This window comes from Mustela nivalis, assembly GCF_964662115.1.
Source record: "Mustela nivalis genome assembly, contig: HAP1_SCAFFOLD_1771, whole genome shotgun sequence".
NCBI lineage: Eukaryota > Metazoa > Chordata > Mammalia > Carnivora > Mustelidae > Mustela > Mustela nivalis.
In genome coordinates, this window is record NW_028134893.1 from 48,512 (window position 1) to 67,407 (window position 18,896).

The 18,896-nt window shown below is 38.3% G+C and overlaps 1 protein-coding gene across 4 annotated transcripts in view; it reads right to left on the bottom strand.

The window, feature by feature from the left end:
* The window catches only part of ANLN (anillin, actin binding protein), a 49,217-nt gene that overhangs the window by 17,880 nt on the left and 12,441 nt on the right, over positions 1-18,896 (bottom strand). For 2 of the 4 annotated variants that reach the window (XM_082750731.1, XM_082750729.1), the window contains exons 4-14: positions 17,689-18,074; positions 16,318-16,546; positions 14,217-14,407; positions 13,827-13,934; positions 8,851-8,977; positions 5,188-5,298; positions 4,375-4,583; positions 3,323-3,468; positions 2,960-3,107; positions 2,160-2,295; positions 1,374-1,556 (exon numbers count right to left, since the gene is read on the bottom strand). In XM_082750731.1, the coding sequence (XP_082606857.1) occupies positions 1,374-1,556; positions 2,160-2,295; positions 2,960-3,107; positions 3,323-3,468; positions 4,375-4,583; positions 5,188-5,298; positions 8,851-8,977; positions 13,827-13,934; positions 14,217-14,407; positions 16,318-16,546; positions 17,689-18,074 (1,974 nt within the window). Of the gene's footprint in view, positions 1-1,373; positions 1,557-2,159; positions 2,296-2,959; positions 3,108-3,322; positions 3,469-4,362; positions 4,584-5,187; positions 5,299-8,850; positions 8,978-13,826; positions 13,935-14,216; positions 14,408-16,317; positions 16,547-17,688; positions 18,075-18,896 lie in introns of all 4 variants that reach the window. The other 2 variants (XM_082750730.1, XM_082750728.1) reach the window with 1 other exon arrangement.

Below are 18,896 nucleotides of genomic sequence, written 5' to 3' on the forward strand. Positions count from 1 at the left end.
TTCTGCTGACTTCAAATTTTACCTATTGATTCCTAATTCTTTAGCTGACGATATATTGTTCAACAATATAGGCCTCAATATGTTCCTTAAAATATTATATTTCTGTGAAAGTTCCTTGGAGATAAATTCTAATAAAAACATAAGAGTGTTTCTTTACCATGTTAGTAAATACCCACGTTTCAAGGTACGTATTATATTACCAAGATTTCTTCCAGACCACACCAAAATCAGACAACAGCAACAATCAGAACCTATGTTACCTTGTTCCTAAAGAAAGCTCCATTCTTTATTTTCCTTGTAGCTTAAATTCACTTCTTACCTATGTCTAGCCCTCTCTCTCCTCAAACAGAATGGCCCATGCAAATGAAAACATAAAAGAATCTTAAAAGAACTACACCAAAATTTAATGAAACTTTGATTTTTATTAAGTGTGGTATAATTACCCTGCCCTCTTTTCAGATTCTGGTGCCATATTCTCCTTTGCCCACTTTGCTATGATTTATCATAGCACACACATTTAGGAAAGTTTACTTATTCAATCTAGAGTGACAAAGGCAATAATAATTTCAATAGAACCATCTTCACTGTGGTGGTCATCTTCACCTCTACAACTAATAATTTTTGACAGAGATAGATCACAAGTAGGCAGAGAGGCAGGCAGAGAGAGAGGAGGGGAAGCAGGCTCCCGCTGAGCAGAGAGCCCGATGCGAGGCTCGATCCCAGGACCCTGAGATCATGACCCGAGCCGAAGGCAGAGGCTTTAACCCACTGAGCCACCCAGGCACCCCTGGAATGAATTTTAAACAGAATAAAGTAGATTCTCTTCAATGTCCCATTACTTTCCACAATAAAACTAAATAATGAAAGTTGAAATGATGTGCTGTATCAAGACATCTCATCTTGGGAAAATACTTTATGTTCAAAACTATGTTTAGGGCACCTGCGTGGCTCAGTTGGTTAAGTGTCTGCCTTGGGTTGAGGTCATGATCCCAGAGTCCAAGGATCCATCCTGCATCAGCCTCCCTGCTCAGCAGGAGTCTGCTTCTCTCTCTGCCCTCCCCCATCACTTGGTCCTCTCTCTCTCTACCAAATAAATAAAATCTTAAAAAACAACAACAACAACAAAACACCTATGTGTAACTCACCTCCTTTCAGTTAGAACCCTGTTACCGTGTAGATCAGCAACCCCATATACGCAATTTTCCCTTGGTTATTTTTATGAATATATCTTCATTAAAGGAACTAAAGCCCAAGATAACAAGCTGTGCATCTTTTTGCATGCTCTACTTGCTCCCATTTGCATAATTCCTATCCAGGTAAGGCCCATAATTTAACCTAGGACCCAGAAGTGATGCAAATAAAAATCACCATACCTGGTTTCTGAACCGTACCACAGACGAAATCTGCTTTTAAAGGCAAGCGGATTTCTGACAAAGTAACTGATCCTTTGGATGGGACAAATTCACTTGGGGCAATGGGACCAGCTTTATTCTTCTTCTGAGGCCCTTCATTCTTCAATTTATTCAACTCATCAATCAAAAGGGCTCTCTTCTCAGCTATGTAAAAATATGCAATATCACAAATATGAAAACTGTAACTGTACATGAGACCAACTCAAGAAAATGTACTTAAGATCAAAGACAAGATCAGTGCTTCTTTATAAAACAGGTGGTAGTAGTTGGGTAAAACCTTGACTGCTCATCTTTTTATAATGTCTTTATAACTTAATGCTTGAACTTTTTGCCAGTTTTCTCGTATGGTATAATCTCTGTGCACTAACATGCCCTAGCATTCCTCAACACACATATACAACTAAACTCACGCACTTTTTTTTTTAGCTCCATGAAGATAGGTGCTAAGACAGAGTGTATGTATACGAATACACACACACACACACACACACACACACACACACAAACACACACACATATGTTCATATATTCATTTTTGGCATACTCTTCACAACTGCATATCTTCAAATGCATTCCAATTCTTTCACCTTTTGTGCAAACTCCATTTTATGTGCAGAGCATTCACAAGTGTCATAAGAAACACACAAAAACACAGATCAACCGAAATAGAAAAAAGCCCCTTCTTTAAAATAGAGATTTCTAACTATCCTAGACAAAAGAGTCTTGTTTCTAGTGTAGCACACGTACTTGCAATGAGGAGAAGTCTTTCCGCTTCAGCTTCTTCTAGTGACCCTTTTCCATGATCTTCGTCAACACAACAGTTAAGGGCCTGGCTAGCTTGATAGATGACTGTCTGCTGCAAATTTATTTCATTATTGAGTTCCTAGGGAAACCAGCAAAAGGAAGAAAAAACTCACATTTTTAATTGCCATTTTCACTTTATTGAAACTTCAGTTCTAACTAAGCCTGTTGGATAATTTCTGAAATATCCAGAGAGTAAAGTCAAAATGTTATTATCTCACCATTCAAGTGTCTACATTATGCACCAAAAATATTCAACACGCTGTAATAATTATACTATAAACAGTCTTTCTCATGAAGACTTTCCACTCATACTTATTAAAATTATAATTGGGAGCACATTCAACAAAGTATAAAGATTTAGACATTATTTGATTCATTTTATTTAAATTATATATATTTATACTTTTAAAATTGCCTTCCTTAGCATACAAGAACATCTAAGAGCAAAAAAATTTCACACTTCACTACCATCCAACTTAGAGTTGGACTTTAAGGATATATGACAAACGTTTAAATATTTCAGAAATATCAAACAATATCAAACAAGCAACATTTCCAACAGAGAAGTCCTTCCTTTCTCAAGTTACACTGAACTCAAGAGCAATTTACTGAGCTCTAGTGTATCAGACAATGCCCTAGTCACTCAGGGTATACAGATGAGTAAGGCTGAGCCCTTGTCCTTAAGGAGTATACAGTCTTGTACAGAAAAACATTCCAAAGCTCCTTTCCACAGAAGTACATACCTGCATTTTCTGTTTGATATTAACTTGACCAGGAAAGCCATTCTTTTTCTCATCTAACTTGGAAGTAACGTCTTCCTTCCGAACAATCACCTGCTTTATTGAAGGACGTTCTGTTTCTTTGAATCTTTGAGATCTATATGCATCAATGCTTCAGGAAATAAGGTATACTCTATTAGAAATCCAGCAACACACTGAGCACTCTCTTTTACTGAACAGGTGGAATGCAAAATGCCATTTGGTAAAAGAGAGGCTGAAAAAAGTCATTCCAAAGTTTTATAGGTGAATTATTAATAACATTATAATACAATTTGCTATATCTAACCATGACCCTTAGTGACTGAATCCCTTCTGAAATGTTCTTACCTATAAAGAAGATCACGATCTTCAGAACCAATGCTATCACCTGACTCAGCTCGAGGGACACGGGTTCTCTGGAATTTTCCCGGCTTTGGACTTTCATCACTTACACTGCTGTCTTTCAATTCCAATCTCGGTGAGGAAACCAAACTCTGCAGTGAAACACATGAGGTATTAGTAGGTTTTATGGATGACATGGATTCTAAATGATAATTCTGAGGAAATGAAGAAATTCTCTATTATTAGGAAATAAACATCCAATAAGCCAACTGATGCATCATAAAACCAAGCCCAACTAAAATAAGTTCCTAAATAGTAAATGAATAAAAGTTCAAAGATAGCTAAAACCGGGGTGCCTGGGTGGTTCAGTGGGTTAAGCCTCTGCCTTCGGCTCAGGTCATGATCTCAGGGTCCTGGGATCGAGCCCCGAATCAGGCTCTCTGCTCAGAAGGGAGCCTGCTTCCCCCTCTTCTCTTTCTGCCTGCCTCTCTGCCTACTTGTGTTCTCTCTCTCTCTCTCTGTGTCAAATAAATAAATAAAATTTTTTTTTAAAAAAAAGATAGCTAAAACCTACATCTGCAAGTGTCTTAAAAAGTATTTCTAATTGCATCAACTCGCCAAGCTGCAGTTATTCAATTTATGGTGATAGCTAATAATTGTAGTTGACTGTCCATAAATGTTAGTTCTCTGTCTGGTGCTAAATACTAATATACTAATGATATAATATTCACATCAGCCTGAACTAGTTTTAACCTCCTTTAACAGGTGAGGGAACTGTGGTAAAGAGGTTGAATAACCTGGGCCAGAAATAGCCAATGGCAGAGCCCATACATCTGGCCTTTTAAACCATGTCATGCTGTGGATTTTATCTAAGGTCACAGGAAATCACCAAAGCATTTTAAGCTCTCTTTTAAGAGAACTGACATCAGAGTTCCAGAATTCCCCTGGCTACAGAGGGCCAAATCCCCATGTACCAACTAAAACAAAAGGGGATCCCATTCTAACAGTTTGTATCCCAAGCCTGTTAACATTCCGTCTTTCCTTACCTCTGGACTTACCACACCAACTGTCTGTGCTAATGGAGCGAGTAAAGACATGGAGGAGATATTCAGTGCGTCTTCCTGTTCTTCATGGTCCATCTCCTCTTCGCTCTTTTCCATATCTAGCTCACCTTCCACCAGGACATCACTGAAGATGTCATTAATCACTTTTGAACTATTGATATCATCATCATCATCCACACTCATCTCAGTTTCACGTACCACTTCTGAAAAAGATTGCAGTAGGTAGATTCTGTGACTCAGATCTTTAAGAATTAAAAGGACAGCAGAGCAGATCTCACGTTCATGCGCTTACTAAATATACAGTAAAGCAATAAAGGTTGAAACTGTCGAAAGTTGAGTCAATGCTTCGGGTTTAAGAAAAAATATTAAGGAAGAATGCAAATGGCAAGGTAACAGCCAAAGGCTTCAGACTCAGGAAAAATGTTCTTTCAAGTCACTCTTTTTCTATTGTTGGGGAGTTCCCTTTCACATGGCAGTGAATAATAGGGAAATAGTAACATCACCTAAGGCAGGGATCCCAAATAGTCTTCAAGAGCCACTTATTCCTCTAAGAGTGTGGAAGAACAACACATTTCCTTTCCCTGTGAAAGTGAGTGATAGCCTTAATCAGATTTTCACAGGGGTCTATGACCTAAAGATAACTGTTAAAAGTGCTATCTCTTTGTGCAAGCTAGAGTATTTCCTAGTTAAAAGAGAAAGACAGAGAGATTTACAAAATCAGAAGACATTTTGAAATACAAGACACTATATATTTGAATATGTGCTTCTACCAATGTATTAATAGGAAATAAAGCATAAAAAACCAACCAGTCTGCTGCTCGACCTTTGGCTCTGATGTGACTTTTAAAGACTTATCCTCTTCTAAAAACAATGTGATTTTCAAAGGGCTAGACTTCGTCATTTCACATTCAGTGAAACCTAAAAAAATTGTAAGAAAAATCATATTAGTTTATGTTAAGAACCTAGAATTTTTCAGTTAAAGAATCTTATGTATTCTTTTTTCGGATTATAAAACTATGCATTTCAAATCTAGAGATGTATGCAGAATCCCCCCCAAACAACTGTCCTCTCTTCACATTCCCATTTATCTCTTCCTCCCCAAAGAGAAAGGCAATGTCAATATTACAAGGTTACTGCTTGTTCTTCCAGTTTTGCCCCTATGTATGCAAATATGAACATCCTTTTGTTTTATCAGAAAGTAATCATACTATGCATTCTGTTCTGCATTTTGTTTTTCACTTAAAAAAAAAAAAGTGTCAATAAGAACACTTCAGAGATTAGCAATATAAGAAAACTACCTCAACATAATAAAGGCCACAGAGAAAAAGCCCATAGCTAACATGATACTCAGTAGTGAAAGACTCAAAGTTTTTCCTCTAAGATCAGGAACAAGGCAAGCTTGGCCACTCTTACCTCTTCTATTCAGTGCAGCTTTGGAAGTCCTAGTAAGAGCAATAGGCAAGAAGAAGAAATAAAAAGCATCCAGATTGGGGCACCTGGGTGGCTCAGTAGGTTAAAGCCTCTGCCTAAGGTTCAGGTCATGATCCCAGGGTCCTGGGATCAAGCCCCACATCCGGCTCTCTGCTCGGCAGGGAGCCTGCTTCCCCCCCTCACTCTGCCTGCCTCTCTGCCTACTTGTGATCTCTCTCTGTCAAATAAATAAATAAAATCTTTAAAAAAAAAAAGCATCCAGATTTGAAAAGAATTAAAATTACTTCTGTTCATAGAATAAAATACTTAGGGGAAAAAAAAAAAAGTGAAATACTTAGGAATAAACCAAACCAAGGAGGTGATAGATTTATATGCCAAAAGCTACAAAACGTTGCTGAAAGACATTAAATAAGACACAGATAGCTGGAAAGACATCCCATGTTCATGGACTGGAAGACCTAACATTGTCAAGATGTCAGTACTACCCAAGGCAATCTACTGAGTCAATGCATTCTTATCAATAACATTTTTTGAAGAAACAGAAAAGTCTATCCTAAAATTCATATGGAGCTTCAAGGGACCTTGAACATCCAAAATAATTTTGTAAAAGAACAAAATTAGAAGACTGACATTTCCAGATTTCAGAACATATTACAAGGCTACAGTGATCAACACATTTGGCACAAAAACAGATCCATAGACCAATGGAATAGAAAGAATAGACAGCCACAAAACAAAACCTTACATATTTAGACAAATGATCTTTGACAAGGCTGCCAAGAGGATTTGGCGGGGAAGGAAAGTCTCTTCAACAAATGATGTTGGGAAAACTGGATATTCACATGCAAAAAATGAAGTTGGACCCTTATCTGACACCATATACAAAAATTAACTCACAATCGATTAAAGACCCAAATAGAAGACTCAAAACTATTAAGGTCCTATAAGAAAACATGGAAGGAAAGCTTCATGACAATGGATTTGGCAATTTCTTGGGAGCGACATCAAAAGCACAGGCCACAAAAGTACAAACAGACAAATGGGGCAATATCAAGCTTAAAAACTTTTTTTTTTTTTTTAAAGATTTTATTTATTTACTTGACAGAGAGAGATCACAAGCAGGCAGAGAGGCAGGCAGAGAGAGAGAGAGGGAAGCAGGCTCCCTGTCGAGCAGAGAGCCCGATGCGGGACTCGATCCCAGGACCCTGAGATCATGACCTGAGCCGAAGGCAACGGCCCAACCCACTGAGCCACCCAGGTGCCCCAAGCTTAAAAACTTTTGTGCATCAAAGCATATATTCAACAGAGTTGCAAAGACAACCTACAGAATGGAGGACAATATTATAAATTATATATGTGATAAGAGGTTAATGTTTGGTTAATATAAAGAACTCCTAAAACTCAACAACAAAAATAAAATATCCTGATTAGAAAATGGGCAAAGGACTTGAACAGACATTTCTCCAAAGATGATATAGAAACAGCCAACAAATATATGAAAAGATGCTCAACACCACTAATTGTAAAGGAAATGGAAATCAAAATCACAATGAGCTATCACCTCACACCCCTAAGGATGGCTACTATCAAAAAACCAGAAAGTAACAAGTGTTGACAAGGATGTGGAAAAACTAGAACCCTTGTGCTGTGTTGATGAGATAGTAAAATGGTATGAGTGCTACAGAAAATAGTATAATGGTTCCTTCAAAATACTTAAAATAGATCCACTGTATGATATAGCAACTCTACTACTGAGTCTATGCCAAGAATTAAAAGCAGGGTCTCAAAGAGACATTTGCATACCTATGTCCCTAGCAGCACTACTCACAATAACCAAGAGATGGAAGCAACCAAAAAGTCCACTGATAGACAGTGGTTAAACAAAATGTATATATACATGATGGAGTATTATTCAGCCTTAAAAAGGAAGGAATTCCAGTCACATGCTAGGACATGGATAAACCTTAAGGACACTATGGTAAATTAAATAAGCTAGTTATGGGGTGCCTGGGTGGCACAGTCAGTTAAGCGTCCAAGTCTTGATTTAAGCTCAGGTTGTGATCTCAGGGTCATGAGATAGAGCGGCGTGTAGGGCTCCATGCTCAGTGCAGAGTCTGCTAAAGTTTCTCCCTCTCTCTCCAGCCCTCCCCACTGCACTCTAGGTCTCTCTCTAAAATAAATAAATCTTTTTTTTTTTAAGCTAGTTACAGAAAGATAAATACTATATGATTATACTTATATGAGGTTTATAAGGTGGTCAAATTCATAGAAACAGAAAGCAGAATGGTAGTTACCAGGGGCTGAGGAGAGGAGGAAATGGGGAATTGTTGCTTGATGTATATAGTTTCAGTTCTAATGATGAATAAATTCTGGAGCTCTGTTCCACAACAATGTGAATGTACTTAACACTACTGAACCGTGAACTTAAAAATTGTTAAGATGGTAAATTTTAGTAATGTGTTTTTTACCATAAATTTAAAAAACAAAAAAATGTTTAAGTGTCTATGATATGTTAAATGTCATTCCATACAAAGCTCACTTATTGTTTTAAGCAGCTACATAATATGTGGGGACATGGATTTAGCACCATTTATTTAAACAGTTTTCTGCTGATGGACATTGAGGTCATTTACACTTTATTATTATTACAAACAGTGCTGCCATTCATCTCTTTGAATAATCATCTTTGCGCGGTAGTTTTAAGAATTCAACTTATAGAAACACTTATAAAGAAAATAAACTAAAGAGCATGCACACTCCATAATTCAACAGATCTTACTGAATCTTTCTCAGGGAAAAAAAAAAAAAAAAAGAGTTGTACAGTGATTTATCCTCCCATGAAGAGCATGAACTCTGAGTCTGAAAGGAGAACTAAGGAAGAAGCATATTGCACAGCTAGAAATGAAAGAATGAGTAGCAATAAAAAAATTAATCTATCTTTTTACATTAAAGCAGTATTTCTGCTTTCCGATGCAATTTCCAAAACTATAGTAGATGGAAAGCTTCATTGTAAGTGGAGCAGAAGTAAAAAATGCTGACCTGTAGGTTCTGTGTTGGAAGGTTTTCCCGGTGTCTGATTTTCTGTCACCTTTTCTGTTACTGGAAGCGATGGGGTGTTTGACACAGCTGGATGTTTTTTGAGGGGGGTGTTCTGACAGTGAATTTCCTAAAAAAGCAAATGAAGATGTCATTTCTCAACACTACAGATTTTTTTCTTTCTGCATGTTATCAGGTGAAACAAACACGAGTCATAATTCTATATAAACTTCCTCAAAACAAAATAATGTATGTGAAAGGTCCCAGCAATGTTTAGAACACAAGAAACCGTTGATGCTGGCTCAGTATTCTCTGTAATTCCCAGGATGTACTTAAAGAGACTAGGAGGCAAGAAGGAAAATTTGTATTGGAGTAGTTTTAGATAAACTGATTAAAGTGCAAGCCACACGCAGAAAAAAGCAATTCCCTTAGGCCACTTATCTCATCCCAAACCTATAAAATCTACTGACAGTTCCTACATCAAGATTCCCCTTAACATTTACTCAGTGGGTAAAAGGCAAAGAAAACAAGAACAAAAACAGAATGTGGAAGGAAAAAAAGGAAAGAAAAAGAAAAAAAAAATCACTCATCTGAGTCTTTCTTAATCATTGACAAGGCTGTGGGAGACAAACATTCATTGTTTTTGAATCATGGGTTTTATGATTAAAGCAATAGAAGAAATAATCAAACAAGAGTAAGAAGAACAGCAACTAATGCTTAATAGAGCCTAATATGCACCAGTCACCTTTCTAAGCACTTGACATTATTGCCTCCCCAATCCTCCCAATAACCCTGCAAGTTAGGTGCTATTACTTCATTCTAAAGAAGAAAAGATAGACACAGGAGTTAAATGACTTGCACACTTGGCCGACAACTGGGAGGACCAATTTACAAACCCACATATTCTCATTCCATAACTAGTTCCAGACTATTTTGGCTCTTAAGATAGAAGGAGCTGTTGATGCATGTACACAGAGTAAACTACCGAATGTTGCGCTGCAGGCCTGACTGTGCCGGGAAGGCACAACTCCCCTACCATCTTCTGGGATACACACCCTGACAACATAAGGGACAGCCCCTCCCAGCTCCCTAATGGTAATTCCACGCTCTTAGTAATTAATTCTCTCCTCCTGCTCCCGCCATCCCCGCTTCTGCAGTCCCAGACCTGCCATCCTCTGGGTGGTTTGCATAGCCACAAGTACCTTCTCGCCAGCATCCTGGCCCCTAGCTGCATAAATGCTTCCATTTCAGAGACCCCCACCACCATTCCAGTTCAGTCGTGCCCTGGAGTCAGCCTCTTCCCTCAAACCCTCCAATCTCTCTTACTCAGGAATTCCCACCAGATCCTACTCTTTGGCCTCATGGGGACTTCTGGCCATTTGATGCTTTTCTTCCTGTTACTCCCACCTATTTTTTTACACCTCCATCCTGGTTAGAGCCTTCAGTTCAACCGCAATCTCACTAATACCTTCAACTCCCTCACCTCAACTATACTTCCATTCCTCATGTCTAGCAAACTCCATCCCTGGAACAATCACCTTCTCCATGTTTATATCCAGGTTCTTTGGACAGACCTAGAGTACTAGGACTGTATGCTCTCATACCCCCACTTGAGTCTCCACACTACTCTTCTGTCCTTCTCTTTCTGGGTCAGTTCTCCCTCCCGTCCTCCAGAGTATCACATCTGTCACCTTCCCTTCCCTAAGGATGAACAAAACAGAGGTAACCAGATAGAAATTCTACCAGTTTTCTGTCATCACAGTTCTAAAATCACTTGCCCCCAAACACCGCTTTCCTTCTTCCTTCTTCCCACAGCCGGAACCTGTCTTAATCCTTTCCCTTCGTGGTGCTCCGGAGTTCATCCAGTCCAGTCTTACCTCCTGAAAGGTTTACCCGACCCTATCAATCAGCATCACTTATTCCTCTATCATAAACCTCTTTTTTTTTTTAAGATGTTATTTACTGATTTACATGTGCGAGTAGGGAGGGACAGAGGGAGAGGGAGAATCCCAAGCAGGCTCCATCCTGAGCATGGAGCCTGACGTGGGGCTGGATCCCATGACTCCAAGGTGACAATCTGAGCTAAAATCGAGTGAAATGCTTCACTGACTGAGCCACCCAGGCACACTATAAACCTTATTTTTGACATTAAAACTGACGTAAGTCTCTTCAGAAAGAACAAAACAAACACGACACGACCACAAACACAAACTGGGCTTCCCTTCCTCATCCCCTTCCGGCCATCACCTCCTTTCTCCCTTCCCTTTTAGAATTAAACGTCTAAGGACTGCCTCCACCCTCTGGCCCCGCTCCTCACCCACCACCACCTGCATTCTCCCCTCACCACTTCAGCCAAACTGCTCTTGCCAAGAAAAAAGCTCTTTCTTCCAAAACCCAGTGGTCTCGGCCCACACATTTGACAACAGATACTTGCTAGCAACCATCCCTTCTTTCTGAAAGGTCCTTTCTGCAAAGAGTATCTCCATGCTGAGTACCTACTTCACTAGGAGTAGGTCAGACTTCAAAGCCCTTTCTTTGACTCTAGCAACACCACACTCAATCACTTTTTCCTCCCACCTCTTTGCTCCCTCTGTGGGTACCATGGATGAGTTCTGAGTGAGCCAGACCCCTAAACTCTGTTACTGTGTTCAGAATGTTCTTTATATGCAAATGTGCAGCCATCCGGGGAGGAATTCCGCAAGTGTAGCAGGAATTATTTAACACAAGAGTTTCAGAACTGTTGTCCCATATCTCCAGGGATGAAGCAGAAAAGCCATGATATGATACACTGGCTACCAAGTGAAGAAGGTGCTTCAAACAGAAGACAGTAATCAACAATGCCAAATGCTGCTAGTAAGTCAAGTTAAATGCCTAAAAATTGATTACCGAAGAGCCCCAGTGAATTTGATGAGGAAGTAGTGGTGACAGCCTGAGTGGAGAGATCCAGAGAGAAGGGAGGAAAGAATGTACGCAGCAAGACATAACTCTTTTGGAAGAGCGAATGAAAAGGAGGTAAAGAAAGAGAAGGGAATAGGGGGTCCAGAGAGTAGTTTTTATTTTAAGATGAAAGATAACAGCTTGCTGTATGCCGATAGGAAGGATTAGCTCATTCATTCCTTCCTTCAAGGACAAATTTATGGAGCTCGTCCTGTGAGCCAAGCACTAAGAACACAGATAAATACAGATAAGGCTCTAGTGGAAAGCAAAGGTGAAACAGTTACAAGAAGATAAACATTCCAGCTGAGATAAACAATAGGATGACAGGGTGAGAAAAGATGGCCCCTGAGGAAAAGGGCCTGGTAAGGGTTTCCAGAGGGGACTGAAGTTTGACCTACTCCTAATGAAGTAGGTGCTCACCATGGAGATACTCTTTGCAGAGAGAAATAGCAAGGCAAAGACAAAGAGATCTGAAAACATGGGTGCATTTGAGAAACTGCAGTCTGCATGACCGGACTGACACACACATGTGGAAGAGCAGTGAGAAGCCAGATTCTAGATGATTCTAGATGGCAAGCCAAGCACTATAGATGGTTTTCTGATGCTGGCTAGGGAGAGCTTTCTAAGGACTTTAAGCAAGGGAATACACAGATACCTGCCTTTTAAAAATATTTCTTATGGGGGCACTTGGGTGGCTCAGTGGGTTAAGCCTCTGCCTTCGGATCAGGTCATGATCCCAGGGTCCTGGGATCGAGTCCCGCATTGGGCTCTCTGCTCAGCACGGAGCCTGCTTTCCCCTCTCTCTCTGCCTGCCTCTCTGTCTACTTGTGATCTGTCTGTCAAATAAATAAATAAAATCTTTAAAAAATATATATTTCTTACAGTGCCTGGGTATCTCAGCCATTGAGCATCTGCCTTTAGCTGGGGTTGTGATTCTAGGGTCTGGGGATTGAGCCCCACACTGGACTTCCTGCTTGGTGAGCCTACTTTTCCCTCTCCCTCTCCCCCTGCTGCTCCACTGCTTGAGCGAGTTCTCTCTCTCTCGGTGTCAAATAAATGAATAAAAAATCTTTAAAAAAATAAAATTGCTCTGACAGGAGAGTAGCCAGACTAGAATCAAGGTTTTCAATACAAAGCTCTGGAAGTGATAGGGAAACAGCAGAGGACACAGTGGATGTGTATGTGTTCAAGTGTGTGCTAGGGGAAGATGCAATAATAAGAAGAAGGAGGCAAGGAAGAACTCCCAGACTGTTTTAGATGGTGAGGTAGAGAATGAAGCCCTAGGTGAAGACAGAGGCTACACGGAAAATATACTGGTGAGAAGTGCAAAGAACTCTATCAGCCAACCAGGCCTGGAGTTCTGGAGAGAGGAATACAACACAGCCAGGCACATTAGCATTTCGTGAGGACAAGGAAGAGATGTCCCAGAGCAAATAAGAAAACAGGGTTAGGTCAGAACCCTGGGAAACATGATTTGTTAAGCAAGAGACCTGATAAAAACCAAAATCAATTAAAGGTCTTTCTTATAGAATACTGGTTAAATGTATTTTTCTATTTCAACTGGTACCACTTTAAATATAATTCTATTATTTTTAGCTTAAATGTATATCCTAATACAGTATTTTGTACATAGTAGGCATGTAAATGAAACACAAAGTAGTTTATAAGTAGGAACTTTGTTGAAAGCTGATTAATGAAATCTGACAGTAATCTACCATCATTAATGAAAAAAGTAGATTCTGAGAAACATTTTAGAACTAGCAACTAAGTAGAATACTAAATGAAATATGAAATCAATTGAAGATGAGAACTGAGAACATGTTTTAAAATTTTGATTCTAAGTAGGTCATCAGTGAATACCGATTGGGAGAGTAGCACAAGAGAAAAGCAGACTAGGTATGAACTTTGAAGGGGTTTATGAATGGAAAATGGCACAGTTAAAAGAAACAGGATAAAGAACTCTTTGACAATGCAGGACCACAAGTTAGATCCCGGCAATACTTCCATACCAAGTTCACTCCCATTTTTCTTGTTTACGCTACCTGTTTGGTTTCTAGTTGTTTGCTTCTTGAAGTTTCGCCTTTTTCTGCACTCCATAAATTGCCCTTGTCAAATCGGCCACGGAGACATGCTAGTTCTTTTTCACGTTCCTAAAACCACCAAAAGCTCTGTTTTATACAAGAGCCAATAGTATGTTTAAGAATAATATTCAGATACTACTAAACTTTGCTTGTCTTCAGGTTTGAGATTTAAAAAAATCACAGTATGCATGGAACACAAGACAATAATATTTCTAATTTGAAATAAGCGATACAAGGAACCAAGATGCTATTTATCTCTGTCAGAAAGACTGATATCGGAATTTACAATTTGATTTCTAGGTTCTACGCCGAGAACATGTAATGAATAATGTTAAAAGCAGTATGCCAGACCTGCTTGAGCTGTTGTGCTAAATGAGTAGTAGATGAAGATGTATTTTGCTGGAATAATCTTTCCTGGATGGCCCTTGTATTTGGAGTGATAACGGGGGTTCTGTGGGGTGTACTCCGAGCAGGACTTTGTTTGCTGTGTTCTTGACAACGCTCCCCAAAGCGTTCCAGGAAAGGCTTAATTCCTGCTCCTCCTACAGAAAGCACACACATTTTGGAGGCTATTTATAATAAGTAACAATTATAACTTGTATTGAAAAGGTTCTAAAATCCAGCATGGCTCTAAAATGCTTTGATTCTACTTAGATTACTCATTCAGAAAGTAAAAAGTATGAAAACAGCTTTAAAACAGAAATTTACCATATTATCCTATCTAATTCCGTGTCTTAAAATTCATTTATTAGATTTAGTTCTTTAAAGAAAGAAGAGCAAGAATTTTTAAAAGGTAGAGTGAGAGGACAGTGAAAATTAGAAAACCCTTCAACTAAATAAGCAGAACCTAAATGACTGGAAATTGACTGTATGTATATTAACAGTATTCCCTATCACCAAAGGGTCCTCACCATGATAACCCAACTACTTCTGTTTCTATAGCCCAATTTATTTTATCTTGGTTTTAGGAAGTACAATAGAAAATCTAGGAATTAAATCCTTTTTCTCTCTCAAAAGAAAAATTAGAGATTATTGACTTTATCAAGCGATATCTTGATTCTATAAAGTCTTAAAATAGTATTCATTTGAAATAGTATGAGGTACATTTGAAGTAGAACAAATGGGATAGAGACCATAGAGAAAGAGGTTTCTCTCTATCCGAAATCAGCATTTTCTCCACAGAAGGCCAGACAGTAAATATTTTGGGCTTTGCAAACCATGTGATCACTGATGTTAACTACTCAACTCTTCATTGAAGCATGAAAGCAGCCACAGACAGCGTGTAAATAAATGGGCATGGCTGTGTTGCAATAAAATATAAATGGGCATGGCTGTGTTGCAAAAAAGATAAAAGGCAGAATTTGACCTATAGGCATAGTTTAAAGACTCCATGTGTCACTTTATACCATATCTCAAACCAGAATGCCTTAAGAATACAAAGAAACATAAAAATTAAATATCTCTGAGGTCCCAGTAACATATACTGGGCATACCCAATAGCCAAGAATTAAAAAAAAAAAAATCCTTCTCATCGATTCCATAAGTCTTTGAAAAATTGAGAGTAACTAGTTCTAGTCCATGTGGGGATGTTGCTAATTGTCCCCAGGTTACTTCTCACTTCAGCTCATCTGGAAACTGATTGCTGGTTTCCTGGAATAACTAATGGATATCCACTCTCATTTCTCTGTCTACTTCTCTTTGATGAGGAACTACAGTATCCAGAGAGATTATATTTTTAAGAAGTTAAAATTTTGAATTAAAAGTCTTTTCAAAAGCAATTCTATTGAAAAAAGAATATAGTTCAAAATTAACTGTATTTCCATATATTTGAACCTTGTTTTTTAGTCCTGTGTTTCTCAACCCATAGCATGTGAGGGTAGGGTAAACCAGAAGGTGTAAGTCCCCACAAGATGAATACAGATTTCCAGGAGCATCATTTTACTACACGGGTTAATTTTGAACTTTCACATGTACATGCTCACACACAATTTACACACATATAAATATAATTGGGAGTGGAGCCATTTACATACACATTCACTCTCCTTTGCTATTAGGGGTGCCTTCATATTAAAGTTTGCAAAGCATTGCTCTGCACTCTTGGTTACAAAAATGTTTCTTCATTATGCCCTTACAATGTGATTTTCAGGTGTATATGCTGTGTCCCCATCAAAAAGCATAGAAGAAAGTATCTACCATGGTCATTCTAGAAAAAAACCATGTTTAAACTATTAACAAGCTACATACTTTGACCAGTAAATAGGCAAGTCCCCACTAATGAATATTCATTCAATAAATTAAGACTGAATTTGAAGAAGTCTCATTTTATACATTCATGTGCTTGCCATGCAGACCAACACTGTGCAGTTCACAACTGGATAATTAGAATGCTGAGAACAGACACCCCGAAAAGAGTCAGCACTAACTAGATTTTTTTAAAAAGATACATAACCTGATGTTGCTGCTTTGTCTTTAGATTGAGACTGCCGACAAGTTTCTCTATTTAATTCTTCTTTGGGCCGAAATGTCTGGGACACAGTTGACTTTTCAATTGGTTTCGATATCTCTGTTTTCAGGGGACTTACAGGAGTTTTCTGAAGTAGCTCAGGATTTTGTCCCTTACAATTTTTAGCATCAGTAATGGCTGTAGTAGAAGATTTCACTGGGGAAGAAGCAGCTTTCTGAAACATGATAACACTTCAGGTAAACTACAATATTCACAATATCGAAAGGTAGTCTTATAACAAAACGAGTCTATTTCTATTTGCTTAGTAGCCTTTATGTAAACTTACGGAAAAAAAAATTCTCCTTAATAGATCGAACCAATTTGAAAGGTTTGATAAAAAGTCAACTTTGAAAATGCTATTATTAAAATTATAATATGTGATTTAGCATGTATAATACACTGAGGAGTAATTTCATATAAGGGGTAGGGTCACTCCCTATTTTAAATAACAATTTCTTTCTGATTATCTTACTAGCACCTTTATAAATTTTAACTGTATGAGACCACACTGCATATTTTTGTATTTTAATTAAGTCAATATTAATTCAACGCAATCATATCATGTACTTCATGGCTAATTATAACATATTATTAAGTGCTACGTGCCAAGCACTTTGCTAAAGGTTTTATGCACATAATCTCATTTAAACCTCCCAATAACCCCTTCTTTCCCATTCTGCAGATGGGAAAACAAGGTTTTGCAAGATTAAGTAACTTGTCCAAAGCTACACTTTTAATAATGTGGCAGGGATTGAATGCAGGTCTATCTAATTCCAAAACCTGGCTCCACATTAAAAAACAATGCTCAGAAACATACTTTTTTTTTTTTTAAGATTATTTTTGAAAGTTGATGATGTAATTCATGTGCAAGGTAAAACTATCAAACATTTCAAAAGGATATATGGTAACATTATCATAACCACCCTTAAAAATCCTGTTCTGCAATTTGCCTTTTGAAAGCAACTTGAGCTACTAGTTTATTACATGTCTTTTCAGAGAAATTCCATATCTTAGATTTATACGCATACATAAAACGTTCTACAGGGAGAATAATGTTCAGTGCTCTCCCTGATGACTAAGAGGCGCCATCATTCCATTATTATACACCTTGGAATCATATGAAATTAATATAATTTACTTGTCAACAACTAATTTATCTTAGGCTAGGCTACCAAATTTAGGATTTTTACTTTCTATGCCACCAATTTCTAAAAATAGATACAAACACACTACATATATGTGATAAAATACTTTATATACATTATCACTCATAAGGAAAAAAAAATGATTTCCAAAGACCAATATTGCATTGCTTACCACAGAGCTGGAAATTGCAGCATTATTCAGAGATACACCCACAGCACTCGAGGATGGAGCTTTATTCAAAGAGGCCTCGCCATCCCTTTGGGAACAGCATGTAGCTTCCTGCTTAACACTGCTGCTATTGATCCTAGCAGATGCTCCACTTGCAGAGGAAAATTTGGATAAACAAGTGGTACCAGGCTGTTCTTGTGCACTGTGTTGCTTTGCAGATGAGTAATTTACATCATCTTCCCACGAGCAAATAGTTGCTGCAAGGTTGGCCAGACGGCCCCTTCTTCCAACTGGAGTTGCCGAGGCATCCGAGAGGGCTGGTTTGGGAGGGGAGGCAGCCTTTTCCTCTGATGGCATTGGGGAGATGACTGAGCTCTCAGGGATATCATCTGGAAATGTTTTCAGAAAAAGACTTAAAACCCGTGTTCAAGAGTTATGCATATGTGTAATACCAAGATCACTCCACTCAGAACTTTTAAAAAAGAGTTAGGAGGTTTAGGAACTAATAGAAAGCTCTTGATTGTATGAAACTACCAAGCTGCTTAAATTTGACAATATCTTTTCAAATCAGATGATACTTCATCCAAATTTGAAAAAAAAACAGGCGAACTTCTTACACCTATTTTTTCTAAATCTTAATGGATTACAAATGCTCGAAGATACCGTGCACTTAGGTCATAATTTTAGAATTCATGATGTTACAACATCACACAATTTAAGATTACATATTCCACAGGCACGTTTTGTTTTAAAATGGATGAGACCAGTGCTGTACAATAGAACTTCCTGCAATGATGGACATGTTCTAGATCCATGCTATCCAGGACAGTAACCACTAGCCACATGTGGCTCATGAGCCCTTGAAATGTGGCTAGGGCAACTAAGAAATGTTATTTCATTTCAATTAATTTAAATCTTTGGTTAGACTAAAATGTTGCCCACAGTTACTTCATGTGTATAGATAGATCTCGAATAGTAATACTTAACTTATGAAGACCTACAGGCATAAAGCACATATAGGGAAATTAAAATTCCACAGCACTTTCTACTCCACAAATTCAGTCAATGGAAGAGGTATCCTTCCTACTGTCCAAGCCTTATACTTCGGCCTGAATTCTCAATTCTACCCCTCTAAAACTTCTTTTCTTCTCTGCACATAAATATGCTCATCTGTATCTAGCTCTGTCTTATCTTCGAGCTAAAAGTAAACA